The 18,652-nt window shown below is 35.0% G+C and overlaps 1 protein-coding gene across 3 annotated transcripts in view; it reads right to left on the bottom strand.

Moving 5' to 3' along the window:
- USP32 (ubiquitin specific peptidase 32) overlaps window positions 1–18,652 on the bottom strand; it is a 165,903-nt gene that overhangs the window by 31,945 nt on the left and 115,306 nt on the right. For all 3 annotated transcript variants that reach the window (XM_033090262.1, XM_033090264.1, XM_033090263.1), the window contains exons 11-15: window positions 17,949–18,010; window positions 10,600–10,702; window positions 2,671–2,866; window positions 1,094–1,269; window positions 394–534 (exon numbers count right to left, since the gene is read on the bottom strand). In XM_033090262.1, coding sequence (XP_032946153.1) covers window positions 394–534; window positions 1,094–1,269; window positions 2,671–2,866; window positions 10,600–10,702; window positions 17,949–18,010 — 678 coding nt within the window. The remainder of the gene's footprint in view (window positions 1–393; window positions 535–1,093; window positions 1,270–2,670; window positions 2,867–10,599; window positions 10,703–17,948; window positions 18,011–18,652) is intronic.

Below are 18,652 nucleotides of genomic sequence, written 5' to 3' on the forward strand. Positions count from 1 at the left end.
AAGTAAACTATGCACCACTTCCCCTACATTCACTAAACTTTTTGGCACTGGTTCTCAGACGTCTGCTCCAGCCTAAGCCCTGCATTATCCTAATGTCTGTGTTTATGTGGATGATTTATTTAATAGCCTAGCCTCATAACTCCCCGACTTTATTTAGTCCAATGACTATTCCCTCCACTCCGTAAAAACCAACCACTCCTATAGACACATCATGGTATGGTTGGTACCTAATACAGCACTCAATAAATTTTGTTCAACTGATTTGAACAGGTACTGAGTACTCTGCTACCATAAGTAAGAACTAGTTTGTGGACAGTGAGAGTCATATATAAAAGTAATAAAAGATTCCATCTATGACTGCTCCCTATAAAAGGTACTATTAGCTATACTTACAGGTCTAGGAAGGGCCAGGTTTGCTCCATACCAATGATAAAGCGCTCTCCACACAGGCTCTGGGACCATTTCATAATCTCTTCCATGGATCAATTGTGGGGTTCGTTTTAATCGTCCTCCTTCTAGTGTTAATGATGTAGCCTTAGAAGAATGAAATGTTGATTTTTATTATTACAATGTTGATTTTTATCAATATTAAATGTTGATTTTTGATTTTTAATATTACAGTCTCGTGTTTTAACAAAATCTAGACACAGAAGAACACCTATGTCACTACTCAGTTTCATGTTACTGGAAAAAACTGAATTTCCTAAAAGATTTTTATTTTTAACTTTCAAAATAAATTAAAAAGGGAACTTATTTGAAAGGCAAATCATTTGAAAAAATCATTGGAGCATTCAGAAATAATAAGACTGGTTTTCATAGATTTCCTTCAGCCAATAAAAATATTATTTTGGAAAAAAATTCCATATGCTTGTGAAACTACTTTTTCACAGTAGTTATTCTAAGTAAGAACAACATTTCCAAGGGTCACTATGCTGCTTCTATACAAATACTAAATCAGAATATTCTCACAGAAATGTACATCCACAACAGGTTAATTAAATGAACCACAAATGTTCTGCTATGCTCTAAAACCTCTAGAATGAAATTTATTAGCAACCTGAAAGAGAGTGATTTAAAGTAGATGTCAACTTACCTTTACTGGTTCTTGAGTTACTAGTGGCTGGTTATCAATAGCCCCTGGTTTCTGAGGATTGAGATGCAACAAAATATTCCCATTGGCTCCTAGCAAACACTGGTTGTTATTGTCAGAAGTATTATGTTGTCGAGCAAAACACATATCTGCCCCTGGGGTGCCAGAATACAGAAAACCTATAAGGAAAAAGAGGATGGAATCTCTTCATTTTTAGTTATTATACATAAATTGGCTTGAGGATATGAACTTAATGTATTAGGCCAATCTTATTCTTCTGTTGGCATGTTAGTACAGTAGATTTTGATAAATCTATAGAAGACAAGAAGTACAGATATATTCTTTTCTGGACAACATTTAGCATAACACTAGGTCGAATAAAAGCTTTAAAAATTGTTACCAAATGAACTTTGGCCAGCCTCCTACAATATCTGATAATTCACAACAAGAATTATATATCCTCTGATAGGAAAGGAAGAAGTATGGCCAAGTAGCTGGGCTCTCACAGTCTCCCATAATTCTTCTCTTCTACCTACAAACACGTTCCAAACGTTCTTGGTAGGTAAGGATGTTAAGAAGTCTCTAAACCAAAGAGAAAGAGCTAAAAGAAGAACTTCAACAGAAGAGTGATGGGAGGGAAGAAACTGTTCCCAAATAGATCTTTGAAAGAAAGGTATGACTGTTACAACAGAAAAATACACACAGAAAAAAGATTACCGAGTTTTTTAGATATTTTAAGGTATTTCAATTCTCAACTACATGTTAATCTTAGGTAAACATTCTGGCCATCAATCACTTTGAACCTTCTATCTGTGACACTGCTTAGCCTGTAGATAACATCGGGTTAAGAAAAAAATCTTGGTGTTAAAGCCAATCAGAGAGAGCACTTCTAGGTCTGCTAAGTGATCTTTGTAATATCAGATGGGGAGAGAGAAGCAGTAAATTCTACAAAGAGCTTTCTAGAGAAAATGCTAGCTCTGTCCAAGTTGCCTACTCCCTCCACAGAAAAGGAGAAAAGATCTCAAAGATAAAATAACAACAGAGTAAGACTGAGAGTTCTGCTATTATATCAGCAGAATGATAAGGATCAAACTCAATTCACTTAGGCCACAAAAACACCAAACCATCTTCCATATAAGTTTAGAACCACTAAGTTTTAGGTATGTATCAAAGACCAAAGGGATTGTGAGAAGCATTATGAATTCTTTCTTAATATTGTAACAAACTAATCCCCAAATTCTGGCCTGACATGTGTGTAGAATCTGATATGAGAGTGCATTTAACCCAATGAAGGTATGATTATGGTTTTAGAGAGTCTCGAAGATAGAAATTTAGATTTTTTTCAAAAACTGAATTCCCAAATCTAAATTTATCGACAAAATAATTTAATAGCAATATGGAGAGATGTGGCTTAATCAGTGAAAATGTTTTCAAGAATCTTATAACTGACCCTTTCATTCAAAACTTATTTCTGTGAATGGAAGCCTGATGCCCAATTTCCTACCAAGCCCATTCTGACAAAGTATACTTCTTTAAGAACTGACCCTAACTAAACCTTGTGGGAAGAAAGTCATACTTACCACTGCCAGCAGTTTCCGAGGCCTCAGATGCAGTAGAAACATTGTCTGAAAATTTCTCTTCCGTGGTGTTCGCATAACTGAGGCTGCCTCCTCCGATTCTATCTTCACTCTGCTCTGTAGAGTGCAGTGCTGTTCCAAATGAATATTTTCCTCCATTCAGAACAGACGATGGCTCAATTACAACAGGACTGGCATCCTAAAAATCATGAAGTCAGTAATAAAGAGATAGAATTTAATAATCTGACGACCATGCAGCCTTCAAAAATTAATCACCAAATGATCCATGGTTTCTAAATCCTCCTGTAGTTGGCTACAGCCATTTCAAAACATTTTAATGTAGAACTAAATTTTAATTTCTTCAAAAGGGAAAAGTGTTTTTAAATAAAATTGGTAAGGTAGACTGGGAACAGACTGTAAAGGACTCTGTGCCGTATAAAGTAATTTAGACTTTGTTGTTGTTAGATGCCGTTGAGTCGGCTCCGACTCCTGGCAACCCTATGAAAAAGGGATGTCCACCATGTCCCGTCCTCAACAGCCCTGCTCAGCTACTGCAGTCTCATGCCTGGCGCTCTTTTTGTGGAGTCTATCCACTCCATATTTGGTCTTCCTCTTTTCCTGTTGCCAGACATTATTCTGTTGAAAACTGGAAATCATGGAAAGCTTTTTGTGATTTAAAAAGCTTAAATAGTATTTATTCTTATGATTAAAGATTTCACTGTCACTGTAAAAATACAGAAAAATGTGAAGAAATCTATCATAAGTACTCAGATACCATCATTTAGCATTAATTATAGTTGACATTTTGAAGTGTTTCCTTTATTTCTTGTGACTGAAAACATATACGTATATGTAAAAAAATAAGTAGCATGCAGTATGTAGTTAGAATTAAGGGCAGGGCTCTGACTTATCAGCTATTATGACCTTTCACAATATGTCAACTTTTAAGCCTGTTTCTTCATGGGTAAAATTAAGATAATATTAGTATCTACCTCAGAGTTATTGTGACAATTACATGAGTGACACATGTAAGAGTGCCCAGAATTTAGGAAATGTAAACTATCATTTTGGTTGTTGTTAAACAGATGTCACATTTTAAACACAGCATATTGTTTCTTTTTCTTTCACTTAACATTATATTGACAGGATTTTTCTATTAAAGAATTTTAAAACAGGGGACTAGCATAATCCAATTTTTAAAAATAACTCTAGTGTACAGAAAGGACTGGAGGGAGAACAAAAGTTAGAAGACTTCTATAATAATTCAGGCAAGAGATGATGAGGTACTAAACCATAAAGTTAGATCCAGAAATAAGGAGAGGGAGAGAAGAACATGCATTTAGGAGATGTAGGAGGTGAAGGAAAAAAAAAAAGACAACTGACTGTGTATGAAAGAGGGGCAAAGACAATTCCCAGGTAGAACATGAGGCGGTGACATGATTGGAAGAAACGACACCTTTGTAAGACAAGATATATGGGTGAATGGAATAGATTTGGGAATGAGTGTTTTGAGGTATTCTGGTTTGAGATACCTGGACATTTGAATCTAATGCTCAGGACAGAGAGAGAGACTGGATGCAAAAATGTGAGGTTCAATCGACTTTCTGAAGCACAAGAAAATGGTATATGCAGAGTAAGGAGAGAGCAATGTTTACAGAATAGGTAGGGAAGGACGATGAATCTGATAGATCAGAGAAAGACCAGGCGATTATAGGGTACCAGAAGCAGAGAATGCTAACACAGAACTATTTTATACTAAGTTTAGTGGGGGAAAAAAACAGAGATAAGACTCAAGGGGAAGCAGGAGGGAAGGTGCCAGGAGAATGTGTATCTGTGCTTTGAAAAGATCAGGATATTTGTAACAAGAGGGTGAAGACAAAGACTAAAGAGACTAACCAGTGAAATAAGATCCCATAGGAATCTGACAAGATAAGACAATAGCAAGGGTAAAAGAACTCAGGTGGCATTCAACAAACACTGACATGAATTTTAGTAGAGAAAACTGATCAATGGATGTGGGTCTTGAAGGCGCTGCTTATAAATAACTGAAACCCAAGAAAAACATCAAATTTAAAATACAAACTCCAGGGCACAGCATAGCAATAGCATAGTGGATGCTTTAGTTTCTTTTAATGCAATTATAGCATCCCTAATTTTAGCCAAAATAGGGAGACATTGTATCAACATTTTATTAGATGCTTTCTTCTCTTTGATCTGTAAGCAAGGTAAATACTAACAACATGTAGATCCTTCAGAAGCCAGCTCTGAAAAAACTCCAGTGCCTTTAATCAAAAGAGTGGCAAAAAGAATGAGAAAAAAATATAGGTTTCTTTCTACATACCAACTAACTCTACTGGATTAAAATTTTTTACATAGCAAGACAGCCTTATTGTTAAAAACTTCAAAAAATTCAAACGTATATAAATTCGCATTCTGTATTACAGATCCAAATGTTATCATCTTCTGTCAATTATTAACTTTCTCAAAGTATGGGAAAGGTACCAGATTATTTGGGGTATTAAATAACCCTAGTTCACAGTGAAAAAGCTATTCACTATTCAATTTTCTTTCAATCCTCGGATTACTTCAAGAAAAGGGTCTCAGTTTGGCATTAATTATGTTAATCTAATACTTGATATGCTAATGTAACATTTGAAAATTTCTGTTTTTAACAGTTTTCAGAAGGTAACACTAGCTGAAATTTAATAATATATTTTATTTTCATTGAATTAATTTTTATTTTGACCTTCTATTTCTGGAATGTGGCATTGATTCTCTATTTAATCAATATAAGACCAAGTCTTATATTAATTTTTGCTCCAAAAGACGCATTAGAGCTGATGGTCTGGCTAGGTCTTATTTTCGGGGAAACACGGTAGTGATATAAAGTTTCCTTTTAAAATACATGTATTTACATAAAAATGGTAAAATTATTTATATAAACATATTAAGCAAATACCATGGGCATTATATGGCAAAAAATGGTGACCATAGTACATAAAAGACTAAAAACTGGGAATCTACATTAAATATGGATTTGGGGTCATCAGTATATTAAATTGGATTATCCACCAAGGAAGTAAAAATTGTATGGACAATGGAAAAATAGAACCAATCTGACCGCTGGCCAAAAGAAGTAGAAATGTAAATTAGGCCTGAGCAGTTTATAGTATTAATCACATATTTCGACTTCAGTCCATGGATTTCATAGCAATTTCTTAGAGATAATATTGATCTTCTCACAGCTTTACTGATAGTGAGCCCATACCAGCAGAAATGGCTTAAATTAATTTAACCTTTTTCTTCAATTATGCTGATTTATTTGGTTTGGAATAGAACACAGGCTTTTTTTTTTTTTTTTTTTTTTAAAAGCTCTCTATGGGATTCTACTATGGAGCCAGAATCGATAACCATTGCCCTAGTAAGGATTATAATCTCATACTCTTCTTTTCACAATGTGCTCCAAATGGTAAGAGTACGGTAACTGATTTCTTATTAACTATTACTTACTCTGGAACTTGTTTTGAGAAAGACTCACATTTTAATGAACTTTTGGGTCATTTGCTTTTTTCCTATAAAGATGGAGTAAGACAGATAGCAAAGCCATTCTAAAAGAATAACTTTCTGAAAAATTGCAAAGACAGATAGCAAAGCCATTCTGAAAGAATAACTTTCTGGGAGAAGTGACCTTCTCCCAGGGTCACTTTGTTATCCTCCAGGAAATCACTTTATTCTTGTTGTTAAGTGTTCTTGAATTTAAATGATGCCTACATAACTAACATGTGGTTGACAGGCAACTCCTTTTTAAATTTCTATTTACTTCTGTATTCCGTTTGTATTAAATTATATTAATTTATATTAGTTTATGTACGATAAATTACTTTTTAAAATTTTGTAGTAATATATTTTCAGGAAGATTAGGCTTCCTTAATCCCACCTGAGCAAACAATTTTCTTCAAGTTTTCCTCTGAGTTTGGCATTTAACAGAATTTCAAGGAGAAATATTTGGAATTGTATTTTAAATAATTGGTTTGGAAATTTTATATGGAGCCTATGTTTCTAAAGAAAATTTACATGAAACCATTCTTGCAATATTTCTTATTCTGAACAGCTTAGTCCATAGGTTGAATCTATAGATACCACTGGCAAGAAAACAGGATGTTAAAAATATTACCAGACATTAAATTTGTTAGGTTGAGTTTTACAATAATATAGCAATAGAATGATTCTAATAGCTTATCAGAGGCTGCAATCTTTGCCCCTAGACTGCAGAATGTACCACATGCTTTTAACATGGCACAGTAAATGATGCTTTAGACTTAGAGAATATGGGCTTTTCTTTACTTATCTTCCAAGATTCCAAATTATCGTGGTCTGTCTTCTCACTGTCTTTGGCTGTCTTTTCTATTCTAGGGATCTACTACTCTCAGAGTCCAGCACTGCCTGAAACTGTCACCACTACTCAGGTTCAGTCTTCTTCACCCTTCTCTGCCCTTTTTTTCTTGTCATTGCTTCCACTATTCTTGGCTTTCAGTGAAATTATCAACATTTTCAGTAAACTAATCTTATCACTACTTTCCTTCTATATGTCGGACAAACCAATAATGGTCATGTATTATTGTCATTAGCTCTTTTTGACTGTGTTATTTCCAGTTGCTCTGGGAAATTTCTTCCCCCTAAACATCAAAGGATCTTCTTTTGTTTTTATTGACTTCTTGGTTTGGAACTATCAGAAACTATCCTAGAAGCTTGTGTTTTCAAGGAAGATAGGTCTCTAGATAGGTAAAGTTTCACCCACGGTAAGAAATTTCCTAACTTTATCTGAGTCCATGATTCCTAAAAGGCCTATATGGCACTTTAATATGTGATAATTCCATTTTGAGAATTTTATGATTCCTTCTGAGTTGTATGAATGGTTAATGATATTCCAAAATAAAGATCAGGATTCACTTGCTTCTCTATCAGTGATGATGCTACTTCTTTTTATGCCTTATACATATGTATACTACAAGTACTAATGACCTTGATCTTAAACAACTAATGGTTATACAAATGTTGTATTTCATTAGTCTACAATGCTGCTTTTGGAAAAATGGAAAGCAGTGTGGTATAATGGAGAAAGTACCAAGATTGGAATCAAGAGACCTTAGCTCTAGAGATCTAGATCAAGTAATAAAGTAATTACCTTATACAACTTTGGGCAATTAAAACTAAAGGGACCTCAGAGGCTTCATTTGTAAATTTAGAGAAGAGAGGTGCTTCAAGTGCTTTCTAGTTCTAAAGTTACATAACAGAATAGTAAAGTCTGTGCATGAGTAGCAATAGCTGTTTCCTCATAGTTCTCAAACAGGAAGAAAGACATACTACAATGATGATAAACAGAAAATATTTCACCATTTCTCCCCATTTACATTTTTACAAAAGGAGATTTCACTTAGAAAAACACTTAGCTCGTTAAAAAGGGAACAGACCAGCAAGATTCCATGAGCAGATCAAGTATTCGAGCTTAAGCTAATCATAGCAAATCTGAAGTAAACCACTTCTGAGAAAGGACGGTGTATTTTCCCTGCTCCCTTGGTCTCCTTCCATTTAAGCATGCCATTGTCTGAAAGATACAGTCTGGCCACACAGACAATGAATAATTCACATAAGCAAATATTCCATTTTGTGAAGAGAAAACATTAAAGCTAATTGATGTCCTAGGTAGGCAGACTAAGCCCTGAGTAAGATCAAATTACCCAACTTGTTAAGAACACCAATTTTTCTTTAAGCAAGGCATTTGTCAAAATTTCCATGTATACTGGAAAAGTAATTTAAGCCACTAATTAATTACTACTGCTGCTGCTGCTACAACTACTGCTACTATTACTACTACTACTACCGTTACTTCTTCTAACTTTATACAGGGTGTTTCTAGTAAGTGCTTCACATATACAGAGGGTGCCCAAAAATGTATAAACATTTTAAGAATGGAAAAAAAACACTGTATTACAATTGTAATACTCAATATATACCCATAACAAAAGATGAATACAAGTCATATGTATACTTTTTTTTGGCAGCCCCAGTATTATTAACTCATTTAATCTTCATAACAACCCTACTGAAATAGGTATTATTATTAATCCTGTTGTTTGTATGAGGAAACTGAGTTAGAGAAAGGATAAGTAACTTGTTCAAGGTCATAACGGCAGGTGACAAGACTAGGATTCCAACACAAGGGAATGAAAGCTCACTACTTTTATCCCATACTGGTTTCTCATAATATTAGCTAATACCTATTGAGTACTTATTATGTGCCAGACGCTGTTCTAAAACATTTAACATGTATCAACTCCTTTAATTCTCTTAATACCCTATGAGGGAGGTTATTATTATTGCTCTCGTTCTACAGATAGGGAAAATAAGGCCCAGAATACCACTTTTTAAAAAAGTTATTTGCATTCAAAATGAAGTTATACACTTTATTTAGTAAAGAACACTTTTCTAATTAATATATATCTTTAGAAAGGACTACTACTATTCCATTTACATTCCCTCTCCCCCTTATTAAATAAGTTGCCATAAGTCTCTGCTACCTTTCCCTCCATACAAACTGGTAACAGAAAATAATACAGAATGCCAGAGTGGGGAGAGGAATATGACACGTAAGTGCAGCTTTCCCTCTTTACATCTCTCCCTTTCCACCCTCCACTAATTCTTTTGAGGCATGGAAGGGTTATGTCAGGCAAGAACTAACTGGGTTCATTTCTCAGCAGCGCACTTCTGTTCATAAGGATGTGCTGCTAAGAACAAGACCTCTATTATGTTCCTACAGGAAACAAAAAGTAATACTTCAAACACAAAACTAGGTTATTCTTTGAGTCTGGAGCCAGGAAGACATTAATAACCATTCATTCTACGGCCAAACTAAGAATATGTAGACGAAAGGCATTTGAAAACTAGACTGTGACACTTTACCCCAATATTCCCATTTTCTACTTACAATCACCATCAGTATCTACCTACAAGGTCTTTGAAGTCATTTCCCACTTTTACTCCTTCAGTGACATCAGAATCTACCTTTTCCAATTAACATATTTTACATGTGAAAACAAACTGCTAAACTCTGCAAAGGGAAAAGAACCAGGCAGAATAATGAGGTTAAATAGTGCAGTCTACCAATATTCTGATAAATAAACAATGACAGAAAAGAACATATAGGAACAATATGAACAAAATCTTTAGAATTTTGTTAGTGATCATTTGGCAACTGATAATGAGTCTATAGATCAACTGGCTCTCCAAGAATGGAGAAATTTGATTTCTGGAATTACTTTTTTCAGTTTTCTAATTCTGAAAAAAATTTCTTCTAGGTTTTAAATAAGACTGGAATATGCACTCATGACAGTTTCTTTTTTAAGTCTATTTGGAACAATGGAAGATTATCATTTAGAAATTGAGTTCTAAAATTAACTTTCTTGGGTAGAAAATTAACACTTCTTACCCAAGGGTCTTCACCTTTTTCATGAAAAAGGTGAACAAATGAAGGACATTATAAACGTGGTTGGGACACCACTGTATCTAAAGTCAGTCCTTAGGTTTGATCCCAGAAGTTCTCTGAGCAAGACATTCAGGTTACCTTTCATCTCTGCCTCAGGTTCCTCGCAGGTAAAATGAGTACAATACCACCTTCCTCACAGGGGCTGTGAGGATTAAATGTGATGTGTAAGGTGCATATACAGGCACCTCCCACGCCCAATAAATACCTTCCTCATGGAGTTGTTGCAGGGAGGAAATCTTTGTGGAACTGTAAGCAACTATCTTATTCATTTCTTTCCCCTTCGAATCTTTCTCTAGGTTGGAGCATTTTATTATTAGCCAGTAGTCACGCAAAGTCTGATGGAATTGAAAATCCCATGAAAAATGTAGATAAGCAGGAATCATACTCACATATTTGACATAATCTTTCCACTGCTGCCACCACTGCATGGAGATGATAAACCAATTGTGTCCTGGTTGCAGACCATACCTGCTCTCTCGTTCTAACCATCCTCTGTACATAGAAAAGAAATTCAGTACATCCAGTGGTGTGTGAAACAGATGACCACAAACTCACACATTATCACCAGCAATTTTTACAAACGAAAAACATGAAATATATACTCGGGAGATTGCTACAATTTTAATTAATGAAACACTGATAAGCCAATTTCAGGTGTCATAACACCAATATCAAGCCTTGTTACTGATGTTTTAAAAATAGCTTTATTGAGGAATATTTTACATAGTATACGCTTTACCTGGATTAAGTGTACAACTCAATGATTTTGATACATTTACAGACATGTGCAAATATCACCACAATCCAATTTTAGAACATTTTAGAACATCGCCAACACTTGTTACTGTCTGCCTTTTCTATCACAAATGTTCTAGTGGGTGTGAAATGGTGTCACACTGTGATTTTTTTTTAAACACTGCTTTTATTGAGGAGAAATGCATGTAACATAACATTATTTGCACATTTTGAACGTACTAAATGTCATGAATTGTAGGTTTTAAAATGGTTAATTTTATATCATGTAAATTTCTCCCTAACATTTTCCTACATTACAAAGAAGCAGTTACATGTTAAGCAGTTTTTCCCTATTTACTCCCTTCCCCCATCCCTTCACAATCACCAATCTGCTTTCTCTACCTATGGATTTACCTATTCTGGATATTTCATATAAATGGAAGCATACAATATGTGATCGTTTCTGTCTGGTTTCTTTCATTTGTGAGGTTAATCCATGTTGTAGCATGTATCAGTACAGCATTCCATTTTATGGCCGAATAAGATTCTATAGTATGTATGAGTCACATTTTGTGTACCTATTCATCCACCGATGACTATTTGGGCTGTTTCCACCATTTAGCTATTTTGAATAGTGCTGCTGTTAACATCTGTGTACAAGTATTTGAGTTCCTGTTTTCAATTGTTTTGGTTACATATCTAGAAGTGGAACTGATGAATTATGTGGTAATTCCATGTTGAGGAACTACTAAATTGTTTCTCACAACAGCTATACCATTTTACATTTCTACCAGCAATGTATGAGGGTCCCAATTTCTCCACATCCTCACAAAATCTTTTATCCATTTTTTAAAATTATAAACATCCTAGTGCGTGCAAAGTGTAATTTCACTGTGGTTTTGAGTTACATTTCCTTAATGATTAAAGAGCATTTTTTCATGTTCTTGGTGATCATTTATATATTATCTCTGGAGATATGTGTATTCAATTCTTATGCCCATTTTTTTTTTTTTAAGAGTTTATTGGGGAAGGGGAACAGGACTTTATTGGGGAACAGTGTGTACTTCCAGGACTTTTTTTTTTCCAAGTCAAGTTGTTGTCCTTTCAATCTTACTTGTGGAGGGCGCAGCTCAGCTCCAGGTCCAGTTACCATTGCTAGTTGCAGTTGTAGATTACTTTTGAATTTAGGGAGTAGAAGTTCTCTAATTATGTTCTTTTGTGAATTTGTGTAGGCTAGTTCAAGTTCTTTGCATTTCTATATAAAATTTAGGAATATCTTGTCAATTTCTACAAAAAATCTGCGATTTTGATTGGAATTGTGTTGAATCTAGAAATCAATTTGGGAGAATTGCAATCTTGATAATACTGAGCTTTAAAATCCATGAACATGGAATGTTACTCCATTTACTTAGATTTTCATTTCTCTCAGCTAGGGTTAGTTTTAAGTGTACAAGCCTCACACTTTTGACAAATTTGCTTCTAAGGATTTTATTTTGATTCTATTGTTCATGAAACTCTTGTTTTAATTTTACTTTCAAATTATTCGGTGTTAGTAAACAGCAATTCAATCGATTTTTTTAATGTATAGTCATGTGCTGCTTAACAATGGAGATCTGCAACCTTGCTGAATTATTAATTCTAACAGATTTTCTGTAAATTCTTTAGGGTTTTCTATGTATAGGATAATGTTGCTTGTAATTAGAGACAGTTTCACTTCTTCCTTTATAATCTGGATGCCTTTACTTTATCTTGCCTGATTCCACTGGCTAGAATCTCTGATACAATGTTGTTGGATATGGTGAGAGCAAGTATCCTTGCCTTTTTCCTAATATTGTGGGAAAAGCCTCCAATATTTCACCATTAAGTATAATGTCAACTGTAGGTTTTTCAAGGAATTTTTATTAGGGTATGGAATTTCTGTTCCCCAAAGCTTTTTTGAATGAGTATGTTTATGTTTCAATAAAACTTTATTATGCACACTGACTTGAATTTCACACAATTGTAAGGTGTCACAAAATATTAATCCCCTTTGGATGTTTTTCAACCATTTAAAAATGTAAAAAATCTTTAGTTTGCAGGCTGTATAAACTCAGGCAGTGGGGCCAAAGTTAGAGAATGGTCTGTGCTAGACAATATTCAACCTACACTTGAACATGTATTCTGTTGTTATTGGTTGGCGTATTTGATTACTTAGGTATGAGTATATATTCACAATTGTATCTTCCTGATTAATTGAAACTTTTATCACAAGAAAACATTCTGTCTGTAGTAACATTTTTCCTAAATGCCACTTTTCTCTAATACTAGTTTAGCCACTCCAGATCTCTTATGGCTACTATTTGCATGGTTCTATCTTTTTAATCCTTTTACATTCTATCTTATTTGTGTCTTTGAATCTCAAGTAGTTACATTTCAAAAATTTAGTCTATCTTTAGCTTTTTTTTTGTAGTCAGTTGTGAACTGTATTCTTTTTGGCTTTTTTTTTTTATTAGTTTCAGGTGCACAAAACAAAGTAATACGTAGACATATATCATTTATATCCCTCACACTGTGTCAACCCCCTACTCCCATCCACTATCCCTCTGACATTGCACAGCCATTTTATTTCCACTGTCTCTATTCCTAATGCTGTACTCCACTTCTTGTAAGTATATACTTACTTACTTATATATATATATAAACTTGTAGTTGACATTCATTATTGTTCAGCTTCAGTATCTTTAGGGTTTTTTTGTTGTTGTCTTTTTAAGATTTTATTGGGGAAGGGGAACAGTGTGTACTTCTAGGACTTTTTTCCAAGTCAAGTTGTTTTCCTTTCAATCTTAGTGGAGGGTGCCATTCAGCTTCAAGTTGTTGTCCTTTCAGACTTAGTTGTGGAGGGCACAGCTCAGCTCCAGATCCAGTTGCCGTTGCTAGTTGCAGGGGGCACAGCCCACCATCCCTTGCGGGAGTCGAAACCGGCAACCTTGTGGTTGAGAGGATGCGCTCCAACCAACTGAGCTATCTGGGAGCTCAGCGGCAGCTCAGCTTAAGGTGCTGGGTTCAATTTTAGTTGCAGGGGGTGCTGCCCACCATCCCTTGCGGGACTCGAGGAATTGAACTGGCAACCTTGTGATTGAGAGCCCACTGGCCCATGGGGGAATCGAACCAGCAGCCTTCAGAGTTAGAAGCATGGAGCTCTAACCTCCTGAGCCACCGGGCCGGCCCTCGTGTCTTTAGCTTTTGATTAGAGGGCTTAATCTATATATATTGAAGGTAATTATTGATATAGATTTATGTCTACCATATTGTTGTTTTCTATTTATCTCAAGTATGTTTATTTGTCCCTTTATTCATCCTTTACTTCCTTCTTTTCTAGTATATCATTTTAATTTTTTTTAAAAAAACTGTACTTTGGGATTATTTTCTTAGTGGTTGCTCTACAGTTACAATATGGATCTTAATATATTCTACTTGAGATTAATACTTATTCCAGTAAAATATAGAAACTTTGCTCAACTATAGCTCTACCTCCTACTCTCTCCTTTGTACTATTATTGTCAAACATATTACATTCTTCCATGTTACAAAAATGTGAAAATGAATAAAGGAAAACTAAATAAAAATGGAGTCGGGAAGCCATGAAGGGAGGGCTCTCATGTATGTATCACTCATTGCAGCTTGGTGATCCCAGCAGGAAGAAAGAGAATTTCCTCCTGACCCAGTAACAACAAGCTGCCCACAGCTTGAAGCCAATAAAAAACCACCATAGCTCTCCCCAATCTCTTCCTTAAACCTAATAAAAGCTGACTTTTCCTTTGTGTCGCTGGACTTGCCTATGGTTCCCCATAGTTTCCTTGTGCTGAATTGCAATTCCTCTGCTATTCCTGAATAAATTCATTTTGGCTAGCTAAAGACCTTGTTAGTTCATTTTTAAGGTTGACAAGAATAACACAGTTTTTAAGTTACTATCTTAGAAATTTGTATTTAAATCAGTAAAAACAAAAATATAAAAAATATATTTAAACTGTCTTTTATTATTAACTATGTAATTATGTTTACTGGTGCTCTATATTTCTTTGTGTGGATTTAAATTACCACTGGGTGTCACTTCCTTTCAGTCTAAAGAAGTTTTTTTGGTATTTATTTTAAGACACGCTTACTAGCAACAGATTCTCTCAGTGTTGATGCAGGAATGTTTTAAACTTACTTAATTTCTAATGGATAGTTCCGCTGGATAAAGAATTTTGGATTGACAGTTTTTCCCCCTTTCAACACTCTGAATGCCATCCCACTGCCCACTGACTTCCATCATTTCTAAAACAAAGGTATCATACTTGGGTTGCCTTCTATAGAAGGAGTCATTTTTCTCTTTCTGCGTTTAAGATCTTCTCTTTTTTCTGTAGCTTTGAACAGTTTGACCATGATATGTCTAGTTGTTATCATTGTGTTTACCCTACCATCTCATTGAGCTTCTTGGGTTAATGATTTTCAACAAATTTTGGAAGGTTCAGCCATTATTACGTCAAGTATATTTTCTGCTCCTTTCTCTCTCTCCTCTCCTTTCTGGGACTTCCATTATGTGTAAGTTGGTATACTTGTCTCTGAAGTTTTATTCACTTTTATTTATTCTTTCTCTTTTCTTTGTATTTGGAAAATCTCTATTGATCTATATTCTATTTAGTTGGTTGTTTTCTCTCAGCTCAAATCTGTTTTTGAGTACTGTAGTGAATTTTTATTTCACTTAATATACTTTTCAACCCCGGAATTTCCATTCATTTTTAAAACTTCTCTTTACTGATATTTTGTATTTGAATATTGTTATTATACTTTCCTTTAATTCTTTAAACAAAGCTTCTTTCAGCTCTTTGAAAACATTTATTATACTGCTTTGAAGCATTTGTGTGCTAAGTCCAACATCTGGACTCACCTCAGAAACAGTCTCTATTAACTAGTTACTTCCCCCAGATATGTCACATTTTCCTATTTGGTTGCATGTCGCATAATTTTTTGTTCTTGAAAACTGGACATAATTGATAATATATTTCAGCAACTCTGGATTCTGATGCTCCCTGTGTGTCTTGCCTTGGGACTTGCTAGACTGATTCTGTAGACTCTGTCTCCCAGACGGATCTGTTCATGATTTGCAAAATGCATACAAAGTTCAGCCAGGTTTCAAATTTTTTCTGCCTTTACTATCTGCACATCAAGGCCTCAGCTTTAATCAGGAATGAATAGATAGCTGAGGTACTCTTTGGTTTCTCCTGAGAGTGCATGTAGCCTTGTATATACAAGCAGCCTCCAGACCATTCAGGACATGGGAAAGTTTATTAATACTCACTAGGGTTTATCTTCTTCTCTGGATCTCTTTGCTAAAATTTTGACTGGTCTGTAAGTCTGTTGCTTCCCTTAACCAGTACATCAGCCCCAAGCTAGTGATGTTCCCTGATTGTTTGCCACCGTGATCTCTATTGTTTTTGTTTTTTTTTCGATCGTCTTAGGCAGGCATTTATCCTTGCTTTATTCCAAATCAAGTCAGCCATCTCAGGCCTGCCTTGGTAAAACTACCATGCAGACCTATTGGATGGGAGGGAACGAGAATAGCACCAGGTAAGATTACTAAAGATTCCCATTATTCTGACCAAATTTAGTGATTTTTCTTGAACAAGTGCTTCTGAATTTGTTGAATACCTTTCATCAGTTTCCAGAGTCCTGAAATGGTTTAGTTGGCTGGCAATTTTGTCCACTATTATATTTTGTCAAGTTGCTTCTGGGGAGATTTGCTGAGATCTTCACTGAGCCATTGCAAAAAGCATAATACTGATTTTTAAGTGAAGTACTGATTCTTTAAGTTAGAGACAAATATTTCTTTCACCTCATTGCATATGTACCAACCTGATACATTCTTTAAAAATTATCACAGTCAAAAGAATTTTTAGGGGCCGGCCCGGTGGCTCAGGCGGTTGGAGCTCCATGCTCCTAACTCCGAAGGCTGCCGGTTCGATTCCCACATGGGCCAGTGGGCTCTCAACCACAAGGTTGCCAGTTCAATTCCTCGAGTCCCGCAAGGGATGGTGGGCTCCGACCCTGCAACTAAGATTGAACACGGCACCTTGAGCTGAGCTGCCGCTGAGCTCCCGGATGGCTCAGTTGGTTGGAGTGTGTCCTCTCAACCACAAGGTTGCCGGTTCAACTCCTGCAAGGGATAGTGGGCTGTGCCCCCTGCAACTAGAAACGGCAACTGGACCTGGAGCTGAGCTGCACCCTCCACTACTAAGACTGAAAGGACAACAACTTGAAGCTGAACGGCACCCTCCACAACTAAGATTGAAAGGACAACAACTTGACTTGGAAAACAGGCCTGAAAGTACACACTGTTTCCCAATAAAGTCCTGTTCCCCTTCCCCAATAAAATCTTAAAAAAAAAAAAAAAAAAGAATTTTTAGAAATGAAAATGGAGGCAAAATAAAACAAAAAAATTCAAAAATCCCAAACGGAATAAACCAATTTGGAATCTCAGATTTAAAATTAAAGTTAATTGAAAAATAAGGAATACAAAAGGCATTTTATTTTTTAATGAAAAAAGTCCAATTCCATGTAATTTTAGGTTTTGTGAATTTGCTTCCTCTTTTAGAAAGCGGAAAAACTAATTTCATGCCGTTATTCTGAGATTAGATGAAATAATGCAAGTGGAAGTATTTTACAAAGAACAAAGTTCTATAAAAACATATCAACATTTTTAATAGGGATGCTATAAGCATTAGCAAAATAATTAAGCGTATATAAGTGTACATATGCAATTTTAATGTTAAATAGAATTTGATTTCTAAAGTGATGCAATCCCTTGGTTAAGAAGTTACTTAAAAATATTTCAATATGTTTATTGAAACTATTTTGGAGAAATGGTATTACTGTAATGATTACATTAAAATGGGACATACTGTTACTTAGTAACAATATATTTCAGGTGTTAGAGATGTCAACTATATAATGAAAAATACACAGACTGAAACTATCAACTTACCTAATAATTTGTCCTTCCTCTTCTGGAGTAGCTGGCCTTAACCCCAGAACTATGTGACATACCTAGAGAAAAAAGTGGTAAACTTTATTGACTGGTGCCAATGACTAGATTGCATATTTCACATTCTCTGCGGAGCTTTCAACTGATGAATTATCAATGATTTACTTGAATAAATTCTAACTTTAAACTTCAGCTGTTTGTTTTTTTAAAGCAAACCATTTCAATGGAGGGCAACTTCCAAATCTCTATGTGAGAGAAAAGAGAAGAGATGAAAAGACTAGAGAAAAGAGAGAAGAACCAACCACTTTTCAGAATATTTCATGAATACTATATATTTTAATATATCTCATGCAAAGGGTACTATTTTTTTTCCTGAAATCTGAAGAGGATACCATAGCACTTGGGGAGGACAATGAAGGGGAGTTGAAGAAGATATACCAGATGAAAGATAAGGATGGCATTTTAATTGCAATAGCTCTAAGAGAAAAATTATTGTCTGTAATGCTTTTTATGGCTCATTTCTTCCTCAATTTATTTGCCTTCTCTAAATATCATCACAAAAGATGTGACTTTTTTTCAACATTTTATCATGAAAAATTTCAAAAATATTTCAGAAACATTGAAAGAATTTTACACTGAATGTCATACCCATTAACCTATACTCCAAGATTAATATTTTATTATACTTGCATCTATGTATTCCT

Source organism: Rhinolophus ferrumequinum, chromosome 21 (assembly GCF_004115265.2).
Source record: "Rhinolophus ferrumequinum isolate MPI-CBG mRhiFer1 chromosome 21, mRhiFer1_v1.p, whole genome shotgun sequence".
NCBI classification, from domain to species: Eukaryota; Metazoa; Chordata; class Mammalia; order Chiroptera; family Rhinolophidae; genus Rhinolophus; species Rhinolophus ferrumequinum.